General features: G+C 30.2%; 1 protein-coding gene across 1 annotated transcript; it reads right to left on the reverse strand.

The window, feature by feature from the left end:
• Positions 1–4,442: 4,442 nt before the first annotated feature.
• On the reverse strand, positions 4,443–5,656 carry LOC123884901 (ethylene-responsive transcription factor ERF039-like). The gene has a single exon (XM_045934129.1). The coding sequence runs from the start codon at positions 5,464–5,466 to the stop codon at positions 4,771–4,773; it is 696 nt and encodes a 231-aa protein (XP_045790085.1). The 5' UTR covers positions 5,467–5,656; the 3' UTR covers positions 4,443–4,770.
• Between the last annotated feature and the right edge of the window lie 15,750 nt (positions 5,657–21,406).

Here is a 21,406-nt window from a genome sequence, read left to right on the forward strand (position 1 = left end):
CTTGTATCTTTCTAACAAGCCGATATATACTTATTCAATACAAGTGTGTACAGTGAAACTTCATTTTTTTATTTTTTTTATTTTTTTTTATTTTTTTTATTGTGGATTGTGAAACTAGGATTTTGAATCAAGAGATCCACACAATTTTTGAGTGAATTTTCCCTTTTCAGTTTGTTTTTTAACATAAAAATTACTATATTTTATGAGCGAAATGTATAAATAATTTTATACCCACATATCAGGATTAGGTATAAGCGGTATTTGACCCAATAAAAAGCATAAAATATCTCTAAAATGAAAAGGAAAGCGCCTACCTAATAATACAATCCATAGAGTTAAAAAATCATTAAAAAAAAAAAAAAAAACCAGACCCCCCCTTCTTTTCTAATATCCACTTCCAAGACAACCTTGTAATTCCGTCGAAAATGTCATCTACCATCGGCACTTGTGTGTTGAAGATAGAATCATTTATAACTTTTTAAATTGACCACACTACGGCGTGCCATATCGATAGGAAGCCCATGAGTTGTTTTTCCTTTTCAGTTTTACCCGTTAATAAATTATTTTACGCCAAATACATCAAATCAGAAAGAATTACAGGAAATCGTTCAATAAGACTTCTCACTACTATTTGAAAATGATATCCGAGATCAAGATAATTTTTGTGAATTCTTTCATTTCACATAAGTTTATTCTTCTTCCAATAAAGTAAATAACATATCTTATTGATTTGTCCTATATCCTATAGAGTTAGACTTATATTATGATTATTTCTGAATTATTCGTCGCTTATGTTATTCCCAAGGACTAGCAAAATCAAAATAGCAAAATTATAGGGTCATCTCAATGGGTTTAGAAACCACACGTTTTTATGGATCATCATAGCGACCCTTTAAGTTTCGTGTTTGTAACAGTTATGTCTTTTAAATCTTTAAGGTAATATAATTAGGTTAGGTCTTTTAAGTTTTTTAAAGTAACAAATAGCTCATTGACGTTTTCTAATTTATTGTAATATTATCTTGCAGTTAGCCTTTGTTACCTTCTTGCACATTGACGGTTAACGTTAACTTCCACCATGATGAATATTTTGATAAAAAAAAACACATTTGTTGGAGGATATTTAACTGAAAAAATAATGGTGCAACAAATTTTTGTAACGGAGATAACTGAACGCGGAACATAGCATTAAGTTAGAAACTTAAAGGATCTATATGTTACCTAAAAATTTAAAAAACCTAAAAATTTTACAAACGTGAAACTTAAAGGATTCTTGGATGTATTTGGCCTTATTTTATTTATTTAATTAAACGATTAATGTTTTATATTTCAATCTATAACTTTTTTTTAATGGAAAATATTATATATTAAAAAAGTCAAAACACCAAACTATAACGAGCATTAAAGATACTCAAAACAAATAAAAAAAAGTCTCTAGGAAGGAAAAGCAAATAAATAAATAGAAAATGATATGTAGGTTAGAAAACAACTCAAGACTATCCTTACAAAGCAAAATAACTAATTCCAAGCTGAGATCGTAAGAGCATCCCTCAATAAATTAAGAGTTTTAAAGGACAGACCGCCACTAAAACCACGTAAAGAGAAACATCAAGCATGCGAACGACATGAACATGTTGCACCAACAAGAATCTATGACCATTTGAATCTATGACCATTTTCTTAAGGTGCTTTTTAAGGAAGTTTTATTCTTACAAACAATACTTATTGTAGAATCGAGGAATGCCTACTATATACGTATGTACGATCTTGAAGAATTGGAAAATATTGCAACGATAGTATATCGAATAGGACGTCATGATAAATATTCAAAACCTTACAACGGTACACTACAATAACAATATTTTTTTTCTTCAAAGGTGCTGTCTAATTCATTTATTTATTTATTGAAGATATTTCTTTTGAATCCTTTGACAATGCTTTTTCCTTTATTCTTTCTTTTTCTTTCTGTCTAAATCTTTTTCAACCAAATAAATAAATCTTTTTAAAATAAACGTGTAACAATAATTTGAAACGATAGGCCAAGTCAAATAATGAGAGTCGTTGAGGACAGTGATTGGAGTAATTAAGTAGTCAATTAACCAAACGAATTAGCTAGTTACGAAAATAAATAAACGTAAATTAAGTGATTAAGTACAAATGATTAATAAGTTACGCACAACTCAAATTGTTCAAAGAACCAATTTCAATTTGAAACAATTTTTAGATAAAAATTTTACTTACTCACGACCAAATTTTGAATTGGGCAAGGGCACATATTAGCTTTCTTTTTTTGAATTATTATACTCCATTTTTTTTGTAAGGAAGCTAAAAAAAAGAAAAAAAAAAACTATTCACGAAGAAAGAAAGTTCTAATTGTGTCATTTTTAAAAAAATCACAAATGTCTTTTGGAGGAGAAACATAAAATTTGCATATTGATTTTCCTCTCTAAGCGTGTTATAGAGAGAAACATTAATTTGAGAGAACAGCTCTTTTATATTTTGAATAAACACCATAAAGCCTAGATAGCACTCGGTTTAGCGAAAAAAATGTCTGATAATCCTTGAATGAAATTTGAGAAGCCTGCAATATAATAGTTGAGAGTGTTTTTGATAAAAAAAAATGTGTATCTTAACACGCTAATTAATCAATTGATGTGGTACCATACATAGCATAAACTTTGATTAATTAAAATACATTGCATAAACTACGAAAATGTGATGAATGATTAAGACGAGAATGATAGTGGAAGATGACATAAACAGATCAACGGACATAAAGACAATTGCACTTTTAAAAGACTTACTAGAAACGATATTGCTAATCAACTATTAATGTTTAAATTAGTCACAACAACTAATTTGAAAAAGACAAGACGTGTAATTGTGCTACTGCCTTTTGCTCCTTATCACAATTCACAACTCCATTTTCACCACACCATAATCCCATGAAGAAACATTCTTTTTGCACAAGAGAGCTTTAGAAAATGAGGGTCTATAGTCTATACATACGGTCCAACGTATTCAAAGGTCTAAAACAATTTTATTGTTGAGCTTTAGAAAAAATTAGATAGGACTATATGAAAAAAAAAAAAAAAATCTAAGTTTTGTAACGAGAAAAATATGTTGGGATATTTGCCAATTCTTATAGAGAAACATTTGTAACAAAACTGTTATATTATAATTTATGTATTTAATTATCACTAAATTGATTTTTTTTCAGGCCTTAAAAAATTGACACTTTTTTATGTCGAAATTTTGAAACATAAAACCCTAAATTGGATAACTTCTCAACCTACCATAACATTTTTTATTCACCTCCTAGCGCGTAAAAAAATTCGAAAAATACGTTCTAAAGTGTTTTTTTAATGTAAAATTTACACTACAAAAAATTCGAAAAGGGGGGTGAGCGAGAAATGTTGCGGTGATTTGAGAAATTTTCCCTAAATTTGTTTACACAATATACAGACTAATTGTTTTTATTGACAAAAGTATTTGGTAGAAAATGCAAATATACAACTTGTTTTATAGAGTCTAGAACGAAAAAATTTAGAATTTGTAAGGACAGAAAATTTGTTTACCCTCTATATTTATATTTATTGAAAATGCTAACAGAGTGTCTCGAGCACTCTTTAAGCATCTAAATTTTTATTAAATTTTACAAAAATGTGTAAAACCAACAAATTGGAATTTAAAATGTTTCACTTTTTTTAATATATTATTTCGTTAGTAAGATTCTATATTTATTTATGTCAATATTTTTAAGATAATTTAGAAAGTGATATAAAAAAGTTACATAAATAAACAACGTCGATCCAATTGATAAATATCTGCCTTGGCTAACGAAGTAATTTGACTAAAATGCTTAGTAAATTTCATTAATTGAAGAATGAATTGTTCGTAAGAATTCAAATTCGATTAACAACTTGAATTCTTTTCTTCGATTTTTAGGAAATCGTTCAGATTCTTATTTAAAAAACCATTGATTCAGATTTTACTTATTTTCAACCAACTCTTCTAAATTATTAACACCCTTTACCATATTAAGAAAAAAAATTACACTTATTCATTTCCCTAAACTTCACTTTCAAAATCATCATATTTCAACTAAATGATTGAGCTTAATGGTAAATAAAGTCCAACAACAGAGTTATCAAAAAAAAAAAAAAGTCCAACAACAGAAAAATATTGTTCGAGAGAATTCAAGTTTAACTTCTAAATAAAATAATTTTTTGTCAGATAAATAATTTTTTATCATATTTTATTTATCTCCGGTCCGAACTATACATCTTAATAAGATTTCATTTCTTTAAAAACCATAGATTGTTAACATAGAAAAAGAAAGAAGAAGAAAAAAAATCATACTTTTATCTAGTCTTGTTAATGGTAGCTACTAGCTACTAGTAGTAACTACAGCAAGATAATTAAAGAACAACAAAAACAGACATCAAACACATATTTAAATTGAAGTAAAAAAAAAACATATAAAAATATTTTAAATTCATTATTACAGTATTTACTATTTTGTGGCAGGAACTTATTTGCCATTCACATTATCCGTTTCTAATAAACAGAAGAAGCCACCAAAAGCTATGCAAAGAGAAAATAAAAAATTGAATTTCAATTATACTTACCTAAGACCATAACTATAAATAATACTACTAACAATGTACTATTATTAAATAATAAAGTACAGTGTAGTAGTAATATATTAAGTACAGTAATTTTCCAAAAGTGGGACAATTAAATTGAAGAAATTGAAAACAACCCATGATTTTAATCCCAAATGGGAATAAAAAAATCATCAGAAAAATTTGAATAAAATTCAATTCCTTCAAACCCAATTGACTCATGAGAAAGATGATAAACCCAATTACTACTATGAATTACCGAGTCATCAAGCAAAACAAACTCAGCAGCATTAACTGAGTCAACAACCGAGTCATCTTCACCATCTTCATTAATTTTAGGAAGTTCAACAATCTGACTAAGTTCTTGTTCTTGTTCCTCAGATTCATCATCACAACAACATTGTTGTTCTGTCACGTGCACATCATCATCATCAAAGTCAACCATAGCAGCTGCTGCAGTAGCTGCAGCTTGAATGTCACGTGGTGCTGACGTGGCAGGTCTAGGTAACATGTTTGATAAATGAGGAAAATTTAGAATTGCGGTTTTTCCTTTGATTGTTAAAGCTGCTACATCATGTGCTCTTGCTGCCATTTCTGGTGTTGAGAATGTTCCTAACCAAATTCTTGATTTTTTTTTTGGTTCACGAATTTCTGAAACCCATTTACCCCAATTGCGTTTTCTAACACCATGGTAAGTTGGGTGTTTGGTGTCTTTGGGCTTTTGGGCTGGTTTTGTTGGGCTTTTGTTTTGGGTTGAATGTGAAAGTTGTGAAGATGTTGAAGAGGTTGAGGAGTTTGAGGTTGTGGTTGTTTCTGAAGAGGTTGTTGTTGTTTGTGTCATTGTTGTGAATTTTTGGATATGAGTGGAAATGTTTATGGCAGAGAATGTAGTAGGGAATCACAAGTAAAGAGGATTTTAGAGTAGGAACTAGGGAGAGAGAAAAATAGGGAGAGAGAGGGTTGGAGAGGACTAGTGCCAAATGGTTAGTCTTTTTGTAGTGAGGGAAAAGGCTCACTATTATAGCGACCCTTGACCTAACAATAATATACTATTGTTCTAACTTTTCATAAAAGCACAATAATAAGTTTAGTTCAAATGATAGGAACATCGTATTATATGGCAGGAGTTTGTGTTCGAATTCGAGTCACTTCAATTATTCACCTTTAATGTGGATTTTCTAGCCACTAGGCTACTTAACAAAAAAAATCACAACAATTCAATTTCTTTTAAGATTTTTTTTGGTTTACTTTTTCACCTGGAAAATTCTTTTAGTTAGAAATAGGGTGGCGTTTAGCATGGGTTTAGAAATAGTACCATGTGTGCATCAATTAAATTTAGTATAAACTTTTGTCTCGTAGGCTATGGAAAAAAAAATCTATAATAAAAAAAGAGAGTAATAGTGCATTTTAGAGATTAAATTGATGGTTTATTTAATCAATTACTTGCGAAAACTTCGTTTGAATTTCTTATAAAATAACATTTCATTGAGATTTGGGAGGGATGGAGGTGTAGAAAAATTGATTATTTTCAAAGTAAAAAAAATTATTTAGTGGAAAAATGTAAAAAAAGAAAATGTTTTGTTTGTCAATTACTTTTTGAATAAATAGAAAATAATTTATTTTGTCTAAAATAAAACGGTGTAGCATGCAAATGCACACCTACTCATTTTTCACCGGTGTGCATTAGCATTACCGTTAAATATATAATATATATATATATAATATAAAGAAAAGAAACATTTGGTTCATAGTTGTGAAAAGTTCAAACCACGTTTTGTTATAATGTAATTTAGGAACACCTTGCTAAAATACTAGTTAGTGTATACTAATATATATATATATATATATTTAATGAACAGTTTAAAACAGTAATCAAAACAGTGTAAAATAAACATGGTTGTTAATTTGCAAAATATTTATTTTCACAAAGTACCATTGATCATGTAGACAAAATTGCTTTTTTGTCTTTCGGTCTTGATTCTCTAGGTTTTTCATTTTTTTTTAATAAATTAAAGTTCGACCACAAAATGAAAAAATTTAATAAAAATATTCTATCTAAGAACTATAAATTTTCTAAATAATTAATATGTCTTTTAGTGAAGTCTACTAACCACCGCTGGTTATCTAAGACACAAATTATACTCTCTCCGTCCCAATTTGATTGACACAGTTGACTGTTGTGCACTATTGACACATATTGCTTTGACCTTATTTTTCTACTAATAAACAAAAATAAATATTAGTATATAAGATGTTGTTTGATTCGTCTCGATGAATATCGTCAAAATATCAAATTTTATAATTTTTACTATTATACAATTAAAAATATTAATCGTAAAAAATATGCATCAATATGTGTGAAACAATCAACTGTATTAATCAAATTGGGATGGCTGAAGTAATATAGATGAGCTGGGAGAATGAGTCTCTTTTGGGACATAAAGACCCCACATAAAATATAAATCATTGTAACTGCAACGTTCATATAATGCCTCATAAGTCCTTCTTGTGCCCGTTGCATTGCGATAAATTGTCAGTTGTGGTGTCCAAACGCTAATCCTAACTTGTCAAAGAAAATTCACAAGCATTAAGCTTTCTCTATTTTATTTTTTTAGTAAATTAATTCGTTAGCAAGATCCTATATTTATTTATGTCAATATTTAAGAGATGTAACACATATGTTTAATGGCTTAAATTTTTTTTTGTAGAGATGAAACGTATGCCTCTCTTATGGTCTTAAATCAGTGATCCGTTGCTCTCGGCACTCCCCCAAGACTTTTGATATTCATCACATTTGAGAGGAAAATATTATTTTGGGTTAAAGTATTCTCAAGATGATACTTTAAATAAATACTAATTTGATGCATTCCAATCAGTAAGTGTAGTTTGGTGGTTGCTACCAATAAAATTATTGGATGAGATAAAGTTCGAGTCTCAAATTTTCATTTCTCCGTATTTAAAATACTATGTAAGTTTAATTAACTACTTGATAAAAGAATCGAATGCATTATTAACCAACACATTAGAATAAACTGTTTAATGAATTTCCCCTAAGACAAATCGTTTGAGAGAATTCAAATTCGATTTTTTATAGAAATAATTCTTGAACAAATTTTACTAACCTCGTGACTGAACTCTGAATTATTGAGTCCCCTTCTTCTGAAAATGAAAAGATTAATTTAAAAAAATCGATGCAATTCCACTTAAAATTTTATATAATTAGTTTGGAGATTTTTAACTAGGCTGAAAAAAATTATTAACGCAACCAATTGGAGTGTTTAATTAAAGAATATACTAGTAGACGAGACCATACAATTTTCCCTTTAGTAAACTCTGCAGGGTAATACTACCACTGACACAGACAGTAATATGTAAATAAAGTCAGCTCTATTTTCATAATCCCAATTGGCTCGTGGAATGAAAGTCTTGTTTTTTTTTTTATATATAATTTTTTTTTAACTAATGGCACAGTGACCTAATTGTAATGAAAAGTCTTGTTTATTTTTAATTAAGAACATTGATAATTCAACACAAAAAAAATCTACGCCATAAACACCGTATCTCTTTTATGAGAGACTAACCACCTAGCATGCTTCATGAGGAGAGAAAAAAAATACATCATCTGTTTTTTTATAAAAAATAATTTACATTTAAATTTATTGAATGATTAACATATATTAATATGATTTATATAAATCAGATATATGAGTTACTTAATAAATCTAGAAAATAATTTTTTATTTTAAAATGAAACATATGTAGTATTTAAAAAAACATGTAAACCATAATGGTATACGATATTCATGTAGGTTTTTTGTAATGGTGATTATTTTACCTGATCAGTATCAATGTGGTAAGTGTTGTCAGGGGGGAGGGGGTTGTACTTGCATGAGAAGACTATATATAGCCCCCAATACGGAGCCACGATCATTAATGTGAATAGATACGATGTCCTAACAATTAGTGGTTGTTCCGATATTGGCCTTACGAAAGACTGACATCCTTGGCTGTTGGGCAAAGAGACCAGTCGCGGATCTAAGACCCTACATCAGGGGGTGCAAGAAAATCTATCGTACAAAATTTTGAAATTTTTCCTATAAAAAGTTGTACATTTTACTATTTTAGTCCTCCAAAATTACGAACGGTTGTCGTTGTTAATTAGATCATTGTTGATCAAATTTTAAATTTTTTAATATTTTTTATAATTATGTTTAGAAGATTATAAAAAAATAATATTATCGATATGACTTTATTTTTATACAATGGAATAAGTGAAAATCGAACCTAGAACTTCATGTATACTGTCTAAAGACATCATTAATAAGCGCAAGTCTTGTCTTCCAATCTTCAGGTGATAATAAAAAAATACTCAAATTAAGATTAAGTAATAACTGTGCGCTGATTGTGTTCGAAAAGGCTGAAAAGACACCAAAAATATTCAATGCACTCTGCAATAAAGTTGGCTGCATCGGGTGATGACATATATATTGGGGTCTAAGTACAAAATCTTTGGGTGTTAAGTACAAAACAAAAAATTCAAAATGGTGTCAAAATGCAAAAACATAGGAATATTAGTGCAATTTTTGAAAGTTTAAAGTGTGCAGGTGCATACCCTTATACTACACTGAATCCGCCCCTGAAAGAGACACAACCTTGGACCATCATCTAGATAGGCCGAGTTTAGTGCATGAGAGGATAAGTTCCTCGTAGTTTAGACCTTAGGTCCGGTCCAGAGCAATGATCATATTTTGACACTTCTAACTTTACAATACTAATACTATTCAAAACTTCAATGTTTCTTCATATCTTTCTATGATATATCACTAACATATCACACTTACTACATCACTTTCTCTATTATTTTCTGTATCAAGTGTAGATGAGAATGAGATGTACGAATGTAGAAAGATTAATAATTTTGTTAATGATATAGTGTATGAAATATTATTAATATAATGTGTCAAAAAGAATAAGAAATCATCATTCTCATTTGTCTCATACACGCAGTCATCATAGCACCTTGCAAACACAAAAGCAATGGGACAAAACATATCAAATTAAGATTAGAGTAGTTAGTTAATTAATTAACACATTATTTTTGTGGTGGAGCACAATTTGATATATTGATATGATTTAGAAATGATGGTGGTGATGGCTAATACAAGAGTCAAGAAAACTTTTTCTTTTTAATTTGTGCTCTAATTCGTAGTACACGTTTACTTGAAACAATAATGGATCTGGTTAATTAAGTACTAGTCTTTTTTTTTCTTCATGAAAAGTCTTTTTATTTATTGATTGTTGTTAGTTTTAATTACTATTATATGATATTAGTATATTACTTTATGATAAATTTATAGAGAATTCATGGCGCAAGTCCTGTTTACTTTGCTGAAATCACATGCCAGCTTTATATAATAATAATATGACTCAAGTATTGTCTTCATATCACATGGTCATAAATATTGAGTTGGTAGTTAACTTAAACGAAGATTTTTTCGATTAAGCTAGTGACACATTATAACTTTATAAGCTTTGGGTTTAAAACTATCACGTCATGAACTGATCCTCAAATAATTGTATTTTATTTTATGTACTGCATTTATTTATATTTATTTATTTTTTGCTAGTCTATGACTCTATGGTGGCACTTCTTCTACTTCAATAGTTTTAAATTTTTTTTTTATTTGACAAAGAAATAAGAAATACAGTACATATTTTAACTCTAACTCTGTATTTAGATTTCGGTCTTAAAGAAATAAGATATGCTCTTGTCGTGAATTCTTTTTTAATTATTTTTTGGGTCAAGTTTTTTAATTATTTTTAATAGCTAATTAAATGAATCTTTTTATAAGCAAGTCATGTTTAATTAATATTATTTGAGGTTAATTAAGTTAAAGTGTTACACACTTGATCTTGGTCCTTCTACAGATATCTCAGTAAAACATTTAGTTGTCCCGACCAAAATTTTTTTTTTCTCACTTCAATACTAACATTTCAATTTTTTTATTACTAGTATCCGGCTCACTGGACCGTCTAATCTGATCAAATGTCAGTTTTGATATCAAGTTATTCCATTTCCTCCCGATCGCAATTGGAGGGGATCGAACTATCAGATTTTGTCATTTTAGATGAAACATTTATATTAACTATTATTTTTTAAAAAACATATATATTAACTACTTACGTTGAATTAATGTGGTGCACATGAACCAACTGAGATTGAAGATTATAAAAAAAAAAAAAAACCAACTGAGATTGAATATGATTTAGTGAAATAAATTGAAATATTACATACGGAGTATCAAATTAAAGTTTGAATTCTGATTGAAAGAATTTTTATTTTTTTTTACAATGAGCTGAGGATCGAACCTATGACCTTTAACATACTATCCAAATCTCTAACCATTAGACCAAACCTAGTGGCTTGATTGAAAGAAATTTTTATATGTACATAAAACTAGTACTATATTTTTATTTTTGTTTTATCACAAGACTACACATATTGTCTATATACTAAACAAACTAAAATTGACCACAAAAATAAAAAAGAAGAAACAAGATGGTTTTCATTACTTCACATTTTAATAACATATTTTTTTTACAAAATTTTAATAACATTTTGATATCGCTTTCCTCGATGTTCATTATAAAAAATTGGGTTAAATATGCAAAAGGTCTCTGCACTTACGAGTCATTTAAGTTTTAGTTCCTGCATTTTAAAAACATTTCATTTTGTCACTGCACTTTCATTTTACTTTAAAAATGATCCCCAGACGGCCAGACATTTTTTTTTTTTGTTGAAATGACACATTTTTACTGATCTGTCACTGTTGACTAGAGTTGATGACTCATTTAATTTTGTAGTGAATCGATCAAAATACCCTTAAATAAGTAATTTTTTAAAAGTAAAATAAAATTGACACATCATAAAAAAATGTGTCACTTCAACAAAAAATGGGTTCAGAGACCATTTTTAAAGTAAAATGAAAATGCAGTGCCAAAATGAAAGAATTTTAAATTGCAGGACTAAAACTCAAATGACCCGTAAGTGCAGGAACCTTTTGCATATTTAAGCCTAAAAAATTAAGCAACAAATTTTCATAATAAAAATAAATAAATAAATAAATAAATAAAGAATGTTCACTGCATAGAAACAAATTGCTTGCTGTATATATTTTTTGGCTGTATATAGTTGTTAATTTCATTTGTAGTTTAGCCAATTTACTAACACTGCATACATTTGCCAACTTGTTGCGCATAACTAATGTCTTGTACTAATTCATGCATGATGGGTCCAACTCAACATACCCCCACTACTACCTATAATACCCAGGGCCCAACATACCAATTGAAGCCAATGTGCTTGGGCCCATTAACAAGTCTTTGTCAACACAAAGAAGACAACTACTTAAATTCCAATGAATACAAAACAACACAATTATGTACAATATATTCATCCCATAATTTTTTTATTTTTTTTTTACGAAAAAAATATATATTCATTCAGATCGGCAGAGACATCGATCAAAATAATTACATATTTAAATTCGTTAAAAACTAAAAAACATGAATTTGCGAACAAGCTCACACCATTCGAATTAATAGCATAAAACAACTCAATGTCTACAAATATGACAAACCCTACAATTAATATAATAAAATCCAAGTGTCCTAAAAAATCATGTCTCCGGAACGTTGACGACTCTAAAATAATTGAATCTGTACTTAATTGTTGTAAAAATTGGACCTATTCATAATAATAAACACATATAAATTTAAATAATTCAACAAACATTAATGAGAATAAAATAAAGTAGAGATCATAAACTTATCTTATAATAAGCCACTATGTTTGGTATAGTGGTGAGAGGTTTGGGTAGTACGTTATAGGTTCTGGGTTCGATCCACAGCTCATTGTAAACAAAAAAAAACTTATCTTATAATTGTGGTAATCGATGTCGGCACTACAGTTTAGTAAACAACCACCGAGTCTCAAATAGGGATGACCTGAGAATAGTAAATCATACATGAGGCGTGCTGATCGCACTGTCCACCGAGTCTCAAATAGGGATGACCTGAGAATAGTAAATCATACATGAGGCGTGCTGATCGCACTGTCCTTTAGGATTTATCCGCCTCATAAGCACAAATCCCTCAGGATTCAATATGTACTTCTCGGATATGAATCATATTCGAGGTGACAGAACTAACAAGATATTATTAGACACCAATAATATAATCCAAGAAGATGTATAACACCTCAATTTTCTCGTATGAATTTTTTTTCTATTTTACCTCACATATGAAACAAAGAAAGCAGTAGCCATAAATAGAAAACGTTAGTATAGCTAGCTACCATTCTCTCACACTGCTCACATGATTTATGTTATTTTCTCACGGTCTCACACCCAAAACCACTATGTTTCTATACATATCAACATGCTCTAATTATAACCACAAATCCTAATAATTAGGATTGAAAAATGAGTAATTGCAATCTAAGAAAACTTGTACATGCCATATCACATGATTTGGTCAAAGATTTAATTAATTAACTTAATCATTATATAATAATTAACTTTAAAATAAATTATAATATAAAATAAACAACATTTAGATTGAAACAAATCTGCAAATTTAAACAAATATCGTACAAATACAAGACAAACACCTTACGAAGACGGGATAACAAACAACTCCACACTAAAACGAGAATAACTTAAATGTAACCTAAAATTATGTGTAAATCACTTATTGAATTGAAAAAAAAAATTAAAAAAAATTAAGAGGGGTGATTCCGGATCAAAATTGATCCTAAAGGTCTCTAATAGATGAACCCATAAAAAAAAACAAAAGAGGAATTAGGTTGCTAAGAGTGTGACGGCTGAGTGGAAAGAAAAGCTATTTTTATCACATAGTTAAAACCGCGAATTAACTCGTAAAATTGTTGTTAGGTTTCAAGTCTAAGTTGTTAAGTCCACATCGACTATGTATGTGAAGAATGTTGGATTTATAAGAAATGTGACCCATTAACCTAATGCCTTAAGGTTTTGGGTGGAGATGTGGCGTCTTCCTCTCTTGTGATCTTGGAGAATTGACTCATTGTTTCTCCCGAGCTCCCCCGGACTCCCCAACAGTGGTATCAGAGTCTAGGTTCAGCTTGGTGGGGGAGTGGGAGGGGATCTGGTTTGGATCAACTATAGTATGTGGGGGAAGTCACACTTGGGGGGAAAATGTTAGGTTTCAAGTGTGAGTTGTTAAGTTCACATCGACTATGTATGAGAAAAATGTTGGATTTATAAGAAATGTGACCTATTAACCTAATGCCTTAAGGATTTGGGTGGAGATGTGGCTTCTTTCTCTCTTGTGATCCTTGAGCATTTACCCATTGTTTCTCCCGAGCTCTCCCAAACTCCCCAACAATTGCATCTTTATATAAGTTAACGTAATTTTAAATTGATTTAGCTCTAAATTTCAACTTTGTAAATTTGAAAATGAAACTGAATTTACTTGGTTGAACCTACAATGAACTCAATGAGTTCAGGTAGACTCCCAGATAATTTTTCACAAAGCTTTTGATAAAAAAATTCATAACTAAATTTGGCTGAATGTTTTTCGTTAGTTTAATTTTGTCCACGTTAATTTTTCTTCATATTTGTCTATTGTATATTATATAAGTAGGATTAATGATGTGTCTATTGTATATTATATATAAGTAGGATTAAATATGATTTTAGTCTTTATAAATATATTTGTTCCTATATTTTATTTTTAGTCTCTTTAAAAAATTTCATCTAACAATAGTTCTTTAAATTTTCATCTAACAATGGCCCCATTAACAAGTCTCGCTAAATTTTTTTTGTAAATCAAAGGTATCATCTGTACGCAACTGTTGAGACTAATCCTCGCGGGGTAACTAAGATCCATTTAAGGGGTTGAACTCTACCAACAAATGCTTCTCCATACACACCGGTCGGGAATCAAATCCAAAACCAAATGATTAAGGGACCAAATATCTACCACTTGTGCCGCATGTTCTCTGAAAACTTTCATCTAAACAAGGATTCTATATCTAAAAATATCTGACAAAACACTAGTAAGAGAATTACGCAGAAAATGTTAACGCAAAACATTTGAAAGGCAATTGTTTAAAAAATATTTTTAAGTAGATTTAGAATGAAATATAATATATTTATTTATAAGTATTGTAAAACTTATAAAAAAATAAAATTATTTAACCCATATATAAGTATAATACAACATTATGTTATCTAAATATTACTTTTAATAACTTATTTCTTTAAATTCACACGTGCAAAACGAATGTGTTAACGTCTCAATTTTGATAACATTGGCATATGGTGAGGGCCAGGAGGAGCAATTGAGATTGAAAAGGAACAATATTAGGGACGAACGAGGTTCTTGTATTGTATTAGGAACAATATTATGTCATGTCATGCTTTATTATTCCATCATATGAGCCTCAATGATTTATTTTAGTATTTAATGTTGACGTGTTTCACTATATTTCTGCACATGTTCAAAATACAGTACATTACTTTATTTATTGGAAAATGCTAAACAGTGCTCCGCCCGGGGCACTGTTTAAGGAACTAAATATAGTAATATCATATTGAAATTTGTGCAGTCAACGCCTCGAAAGTCTAAAAAGTGTTATTTCAATTTTAAAATTTCTTTTTTTGGTTTCCTTAACCAGTGCCCCGGGGGCACCGGTTAGCATGACCCTTATTTATTTTATAGTGTGACCGTGAGTACTTTTTTTTTATCCCTAAATTTTAAAAACATTTCATATTGAGCTTGTATTTTAATTTTTTTTTAAATGGTGTCCGGAGCAATTTTTTTAGTTGATGTGCCATAATTTTTGACAAGTGGCTTGAAGGTTGTTTACTCATAAAAAAAAAACATTTGTGTGTTAAAATCTTGAATCGTAACTGATTTGCAACTGTTTATTCTTTATTCATTGTATTTGGAATATGAGAAAGATTCTGATTACATTGGTGGAGAGACTCTATATATAGAGGGCTCCTTTCCTAGCTAGCTGACATTGCCACATCATCAATTTCTAACTGACTTGTGCCATGTCAGCATTAGTCAAACTAATACCTAGACAATGGTTTCCACATCAGCACTAGTACAATTTATCTAAGTTTAACTATTCAATTAACTCTATTGAAAGTACAATTGCTGATACTTTACTATACTCTAATATTGTGGAAGGTCGAAATTGACCTTAATGACCATGCGAACAAACAAAAGACACTTCTGCCCTTCTTCATTCATCTTTATCTTCCTCTTGCTGTTGTCAATGTGGTGGCGGGATTGTCTCTCTGGTAGGCTAATGATGCTGAAACATCCTTCCACAATTACTTTATTTATTAAATTTTAAAAACATTTCATATTTGCCTTGTATTTTAATTTTTTTTAAATGGTCTCTGGACCAACTTTTTAGCTGATGTGTCATAATTTTTGACAAGTGGCTTGAAGGCTGCTTACTCATAAAAAAATAACGTGGAAGGTCAAAATTGACCCTAATGATCATAAGAACAAACAAAATGACACTTATGCCCTTCTTCATTCATCTTTATCTTCCTCTTGTCTGTTGTCAATGTGGTGCCGGGATTGTCTCTCTAGTGGGCTAATGATGCCGAAACATCCTTCCACAATTTGGAAGACGAAGAAGAAGAAAACAATTAAAGTTACATTGAAAATCAAATGTAACAATTATTATGGGACAAATGTTTTTTTGCAAATGTGACAATTTTTATAAGACGAGGGCTTTGACTACCTTAAGTTTTTGTTTGGGATTTTGGAATTAGTAAATATTTTATTGCAATTTTGTTACTATTAGTTTTTTTAATCCTTGAACTCATTACCTTTTCATTTTTGCTGTATTATTGATTTAGATAAACTTTTGAAAGATATTTTTTATATTTTATAGACTTAGTAGTTACATATTTTGGATACCTAAAATATTATTTATTTTTCAAAAAATGGTGTAGGCCCCGCCATCCTACCAACCTGTAATAACACGGGACTCAATGAGAATTTCAACTCACTACATATAGTTAACCCGACCCTTCTCGTACAATTTTGACAAGTTAGAAATGGGTAGATCTTTGCGGGGTTAGGTTAACCGTATTTCCATTTCTATTTGTATGGGTGTCCACAAAATATTTTTCTTACTTTTTATGTAAAAAAATTAGAGTTTAAGAAGGATAATATTGTTGGATTTAGATAATTTAAAATAAATAATGTGTATAGTCAAAAAATAAAAAAAAAATTTAACAAACTCGTGATTTATTATGGTATACTATAATATATATACCATTAATTTATTAATCAATGACTTAAATATTTAGTTGGCACTCTAAAGTAAATTATTCACTTTAAAGACTCATATTTAATATTGCTTGCCCGTTAGAGTTGGCTTGAAATACTTGCAACGATAATTTCTTATTTATATAAAAAGTCAAAAATAAAAAGCTACTATAAAAAGTTAAAATAGGTTTTTTTTGGATAAGCATAAAAGTAGTAAAACAAACTAAAGAAATTCATAAAAATGACAATTTATTAATCCCATTGTTTAGGCTGGCCCAATACTTAGTCCTTGTGCATTATTAGGCCCATTATGTAAAAAAATAAGAGAATTTCTTTTCACATTCCTTGAACTTCTCGAGCGTTTCTTTAATTTCCTAAAATGCCCATCTTACAAGATAATTAGCGAGTATATTGAAGGGTGTAAAATCTGGATAAAACATAAGTAACGAACTAAGTTCGCACTTTAACTAACAAACATTATAAAATATTTTCCTAGGGGGTGAAGGAAGGGTGAGGGGGACGAAAATATTAAATTTTATAAGGTTCGCTAAAAGAGTCGTAAAAATAAAGAATTCATTCACTACGAACTATATTCATAATCTTAGCAATATCAATTATGATTGGCTTTTGAACGAATATTGCAAAAGTGAAGTTCCCCTTACTCAGAAAAACCAAAGAATTAAGTAGTGGGCACAAGTAGCAAACTGTATTTTTTCCAGATTTTGTGCCCCCTAAGTTTGCTAAAGTAGTCAACTGTGGTTTTTTTAGTTTGCTACTTAAGTAGTAGGCACAAAATTCGATTTCACTGTGTGGTAACCCTTCGCTCTACAATAGCAACATTAGACGGATTCCTCCTTCCAATCGGGTCCTAAAGCTTAACGTGGATGCTCATTATTTGGGTGATGGCCGTTGGAGGTTGGATTGTGACAGGAGGATGGGGGATGCGTTGGTGCTGTAACGAAGGAGGTTCAAGGTTCAGAGGACGTGATGCTTCGAGAATCTATGAGGCTCTGTGAAGCTCTGGTTTGAATTGAGAGAGACAGGTTGCAGCGAATGGTGGAGATGGACGCCCAAGCCATCGTGAAAAACATGCAACAACCATTGTGTCATTGAAATTATTGGGGGTTTTTTGGTTTGGTGGTGTTGGGATATGATGGAGAGCCTCCCTCAAGTGTCTAATTTAGGCATGGCAATGGGTACCCGCGGGTACGGTTTTTACCTTCCCCGTTCCCCATACCCGAATCATTGATAAATACCCGTTCCCCGCCCATTACCCGACGGGGATGAAAAATTGAACCCAATCCCCGTCCCAAATGGGTTCGGGTATACCCAAATGGGTTCGGGTATCCCCGAACCCAAAATTTTCCCGAACACTGACATACATACAATACAAAAAATTTCAAATAATAAAGTACAAACCAAAATTTCAATGCATTAAACATACAAATGAAATGATATTCCAAAATATCAAACCAAAATTATCAAAACCATAAAATAGTACCGGTACAAACCAATATTCCAAAATACCGTCAAAACAACCACATAACCAAGAATATTCTACATCATTGTTCACTGAAATTGCTAAAAAAACAAATAACTAAGAACCATTGTTCATTAAAAATCCTAACTAAAGTAGATAAGTTATATGATTTGTGACATTATAAATAAATAAATAGGGGTAATATAGTAATTTTATATAAACGGGCGGGTTCGGGGACGGGTTCGGGGTGGGTACCAATATCTCCGTTACCCGCCCCATCCCCGTGTTTTGAAATCGGGGAAAACCCGAACCCGAACCCAAACCCAGTCGAATCGGTATTTCCCCGTCAAACTCGGGGTGGGTTCGGGCGGGTACCCGCGGGTACGGGTTCTGTTGCCATGCCTAGTGTCTATTCGATGAGTGAGAAAGAGTATGAATAGAGAAAATTACCTTGGTTGAAAATTATAGCTAGAGGCAAGTTTAAACTTTTACAGATATATCTAGTTTTTGGGAAAAGAATCATCGACAATTTGGTCTTTGTTTGGGGATTAATTAATAAAGTATGATAAACAATTGTTTTAACTTTTTTATTTTATTTTATTATGTTTTAGCTATAATTTGAATTTTCCCGAATGATCATCTTTAATCGGAGTTGAATTGAATTAAATTACTTAGTTGTTGTGAATTCGAATCGAAAATCACATCAATAATACTTTAGTGTGTGGGACAAAAGAATTGAAGCAACCAAATCAAAATGAATTACAAAAGCTAAAACTAACAAAGCGATAAAAAACACAAATAATTTTTTTACCTAGTTCGGTTATAACAACCTAGTCTGGGGGAGAGAGACTCTCCGATCCACTATCATAGTTCCTTCTTGATTACAAAGATTCAATACAAAAAATTACAAGATTTAGAGTTTTCCTAAATCTACCCAAATCTCTTCCTGTGACCAATAAATTTCAATGATAAGTGATTACAAGGTGTTAGATTTACTTCCCAACCCCTAGAAATTACCCAAGAGAAACCCTCTTATATTCCTAGCCTTTATGTTGGAAGCAAGAACACTAAAACCTAATTTTCTCTCTCTCTCTCTTAAAACGCAGCAGCAAAACAAATCTGCATATATATGAACAGTGCCACGCCCGCATGAACAGTGCCATGCCCCGCGTGGTGGACAACTGCTGAACCAACAACACAATTTTCTGCTCTATTTGAAGGCAAATCTACACATAGTTTTTTTCATAGAAGTCAAATTTCCTAGTTGAATATGTGTTTATTTCGGATAATGACAATTCTGAATATTTAAATATTATATCTTCAAGCTTTTGATTGGGTAGTAAGTTGAGGAAACTAGTTTTGTTAGTGAGTTTTGATTGGGTAGTAAGTTGAGGAAACTAGTTTTGTTAGTGAGTTTGTTCACCTAAAGCGTTATTCTCTTCTGATGACCATCTTCATCTACCACACATATCCTTGGCCTTCAAATTTGGTTCAAATTACATCAAATGAAATACTTTATACAAAAAAGATATTTTAAAATAAATTATTTAGGTGCTTATAATGCTAATCTTAGTATTTTTACACTTCCTTAATTATGTGAAAACTGAAGAATAAAAAAATGAGTTTAATTGTTGTGCACCGTCGGTGTATTTTTTTTTTACACATGCATCCAATAATACGTTGCCACATCATTTAATGAATGTGACACATCATGTGTTTTTAATTACCATACATGATGTGTCAGTATATTATTGGACGCATGTGCAAAATAAATTTACACCGACGGTGCATATAAATTAAATTCTAAAAAAATACATGTCATTTTTATATTGAAAATAACACCATCTAGTACGTCCCCTAAAGAACCTTACAAAAGTCAACACCCCTTTGCCTAAAATTAGTAGGTCAAATGCATTACCAACAACACTTCTTTCTATTTGATTTGGTGAGCCTTGTCGTTTTACTTCAAATCTAAAATAAAATGGAAGACTCATTTCATGAACCCCAAAATGTAGACATTTCTCGTATTTTTTAATATTGTTTATAGTTTCATGCATGCATGATATATAATTAATAACATTTTTTTTTATAAAATAATAAACATTATATAAACTGAATAAAAAAAATTCTTAAAATAGGAATTAGAAATAGATAAGTTATTTCACTCATATTGTATGTTTATGTTTTTTTTTTCGGTAACCATATTTATGTTTGTTATTGTGTCATGAGTAAAAAAAATGTTTATGTTTATTATAGTGCTCTTCACGACTTGACGTGGCCATGACGAATATTCTAGTAACTGTTAATGCAAAATTGCAAAGAGACTTTTAACAAATATCCAATTAAAATAATTTAATCCAAAAGAATAATACAATTTTATGTTTTCATGGATAATCTTTTGATGATGAGTATGCAATGGCCTGAGTAAATACTCGTCACTCTAGCATTGCAGAAACTCTGAGTGGTTTTGTTGCATGACTCAATTTTGCACCAAAGATAGTTACACCCACCAACTTTCTTTCCCCAAAAACTGGTCCATCAACTTTGCATTTTAATACAATAACAAAATTAAAAGTAATTGTGGTCAGGTTTAATTAACTAAACACACATGTGTATTCATTCCCCAAAGTCATAAGTCAAAAGTAAGTTATCATGGTTTTGCACCAAATTAATTAATATTACATTATTACTATATATGTGTGTTTTTTTTTGTGTAATACTATATATTGTGTTAACTATATTTAACTGGTAATCGTCTGGAAGATGTGATGTTTTGAACTTTAAGTTTAAATTAATACTTTACTGTTGTTCGTAAGTTTTGAATTTTAATGGTCCTTGTCACTTCGTTTACAAACAAGAAAAAAGAGTGGTTAATGAGTTTCAATTAAAAAATAAATTATTGAGAGAATTCGAAGTTGATTCTTTAGTGAAACGATTTTTTGTTAAATTTTATTTATTTTTT

The sequence above is a fragment of the Trifolium pratense genome, linkage group LG5, assembly GCF_020283565.1.
Source record: "Trifolium pratense cultivar HEN17-A07 linkage group LG5, ARS_RC_1.1, whole genome shotgun sequence".
Taxonomy (NCBI): Eukaryota; Viridiplantae; Streptophyta; class Magnoliopsida; order Fabales; family Fabaceae; genus Trifolium; species Trifolium pratense.

Coding starts and splice junctions, on each gene's coding strand:
- LOC123884901 (XM_045934129.1), bottom strand. CDS start 5,466: ATGACACAAACAACAACAACCTCTTCAGAAACAACCACAACCTCAAAC.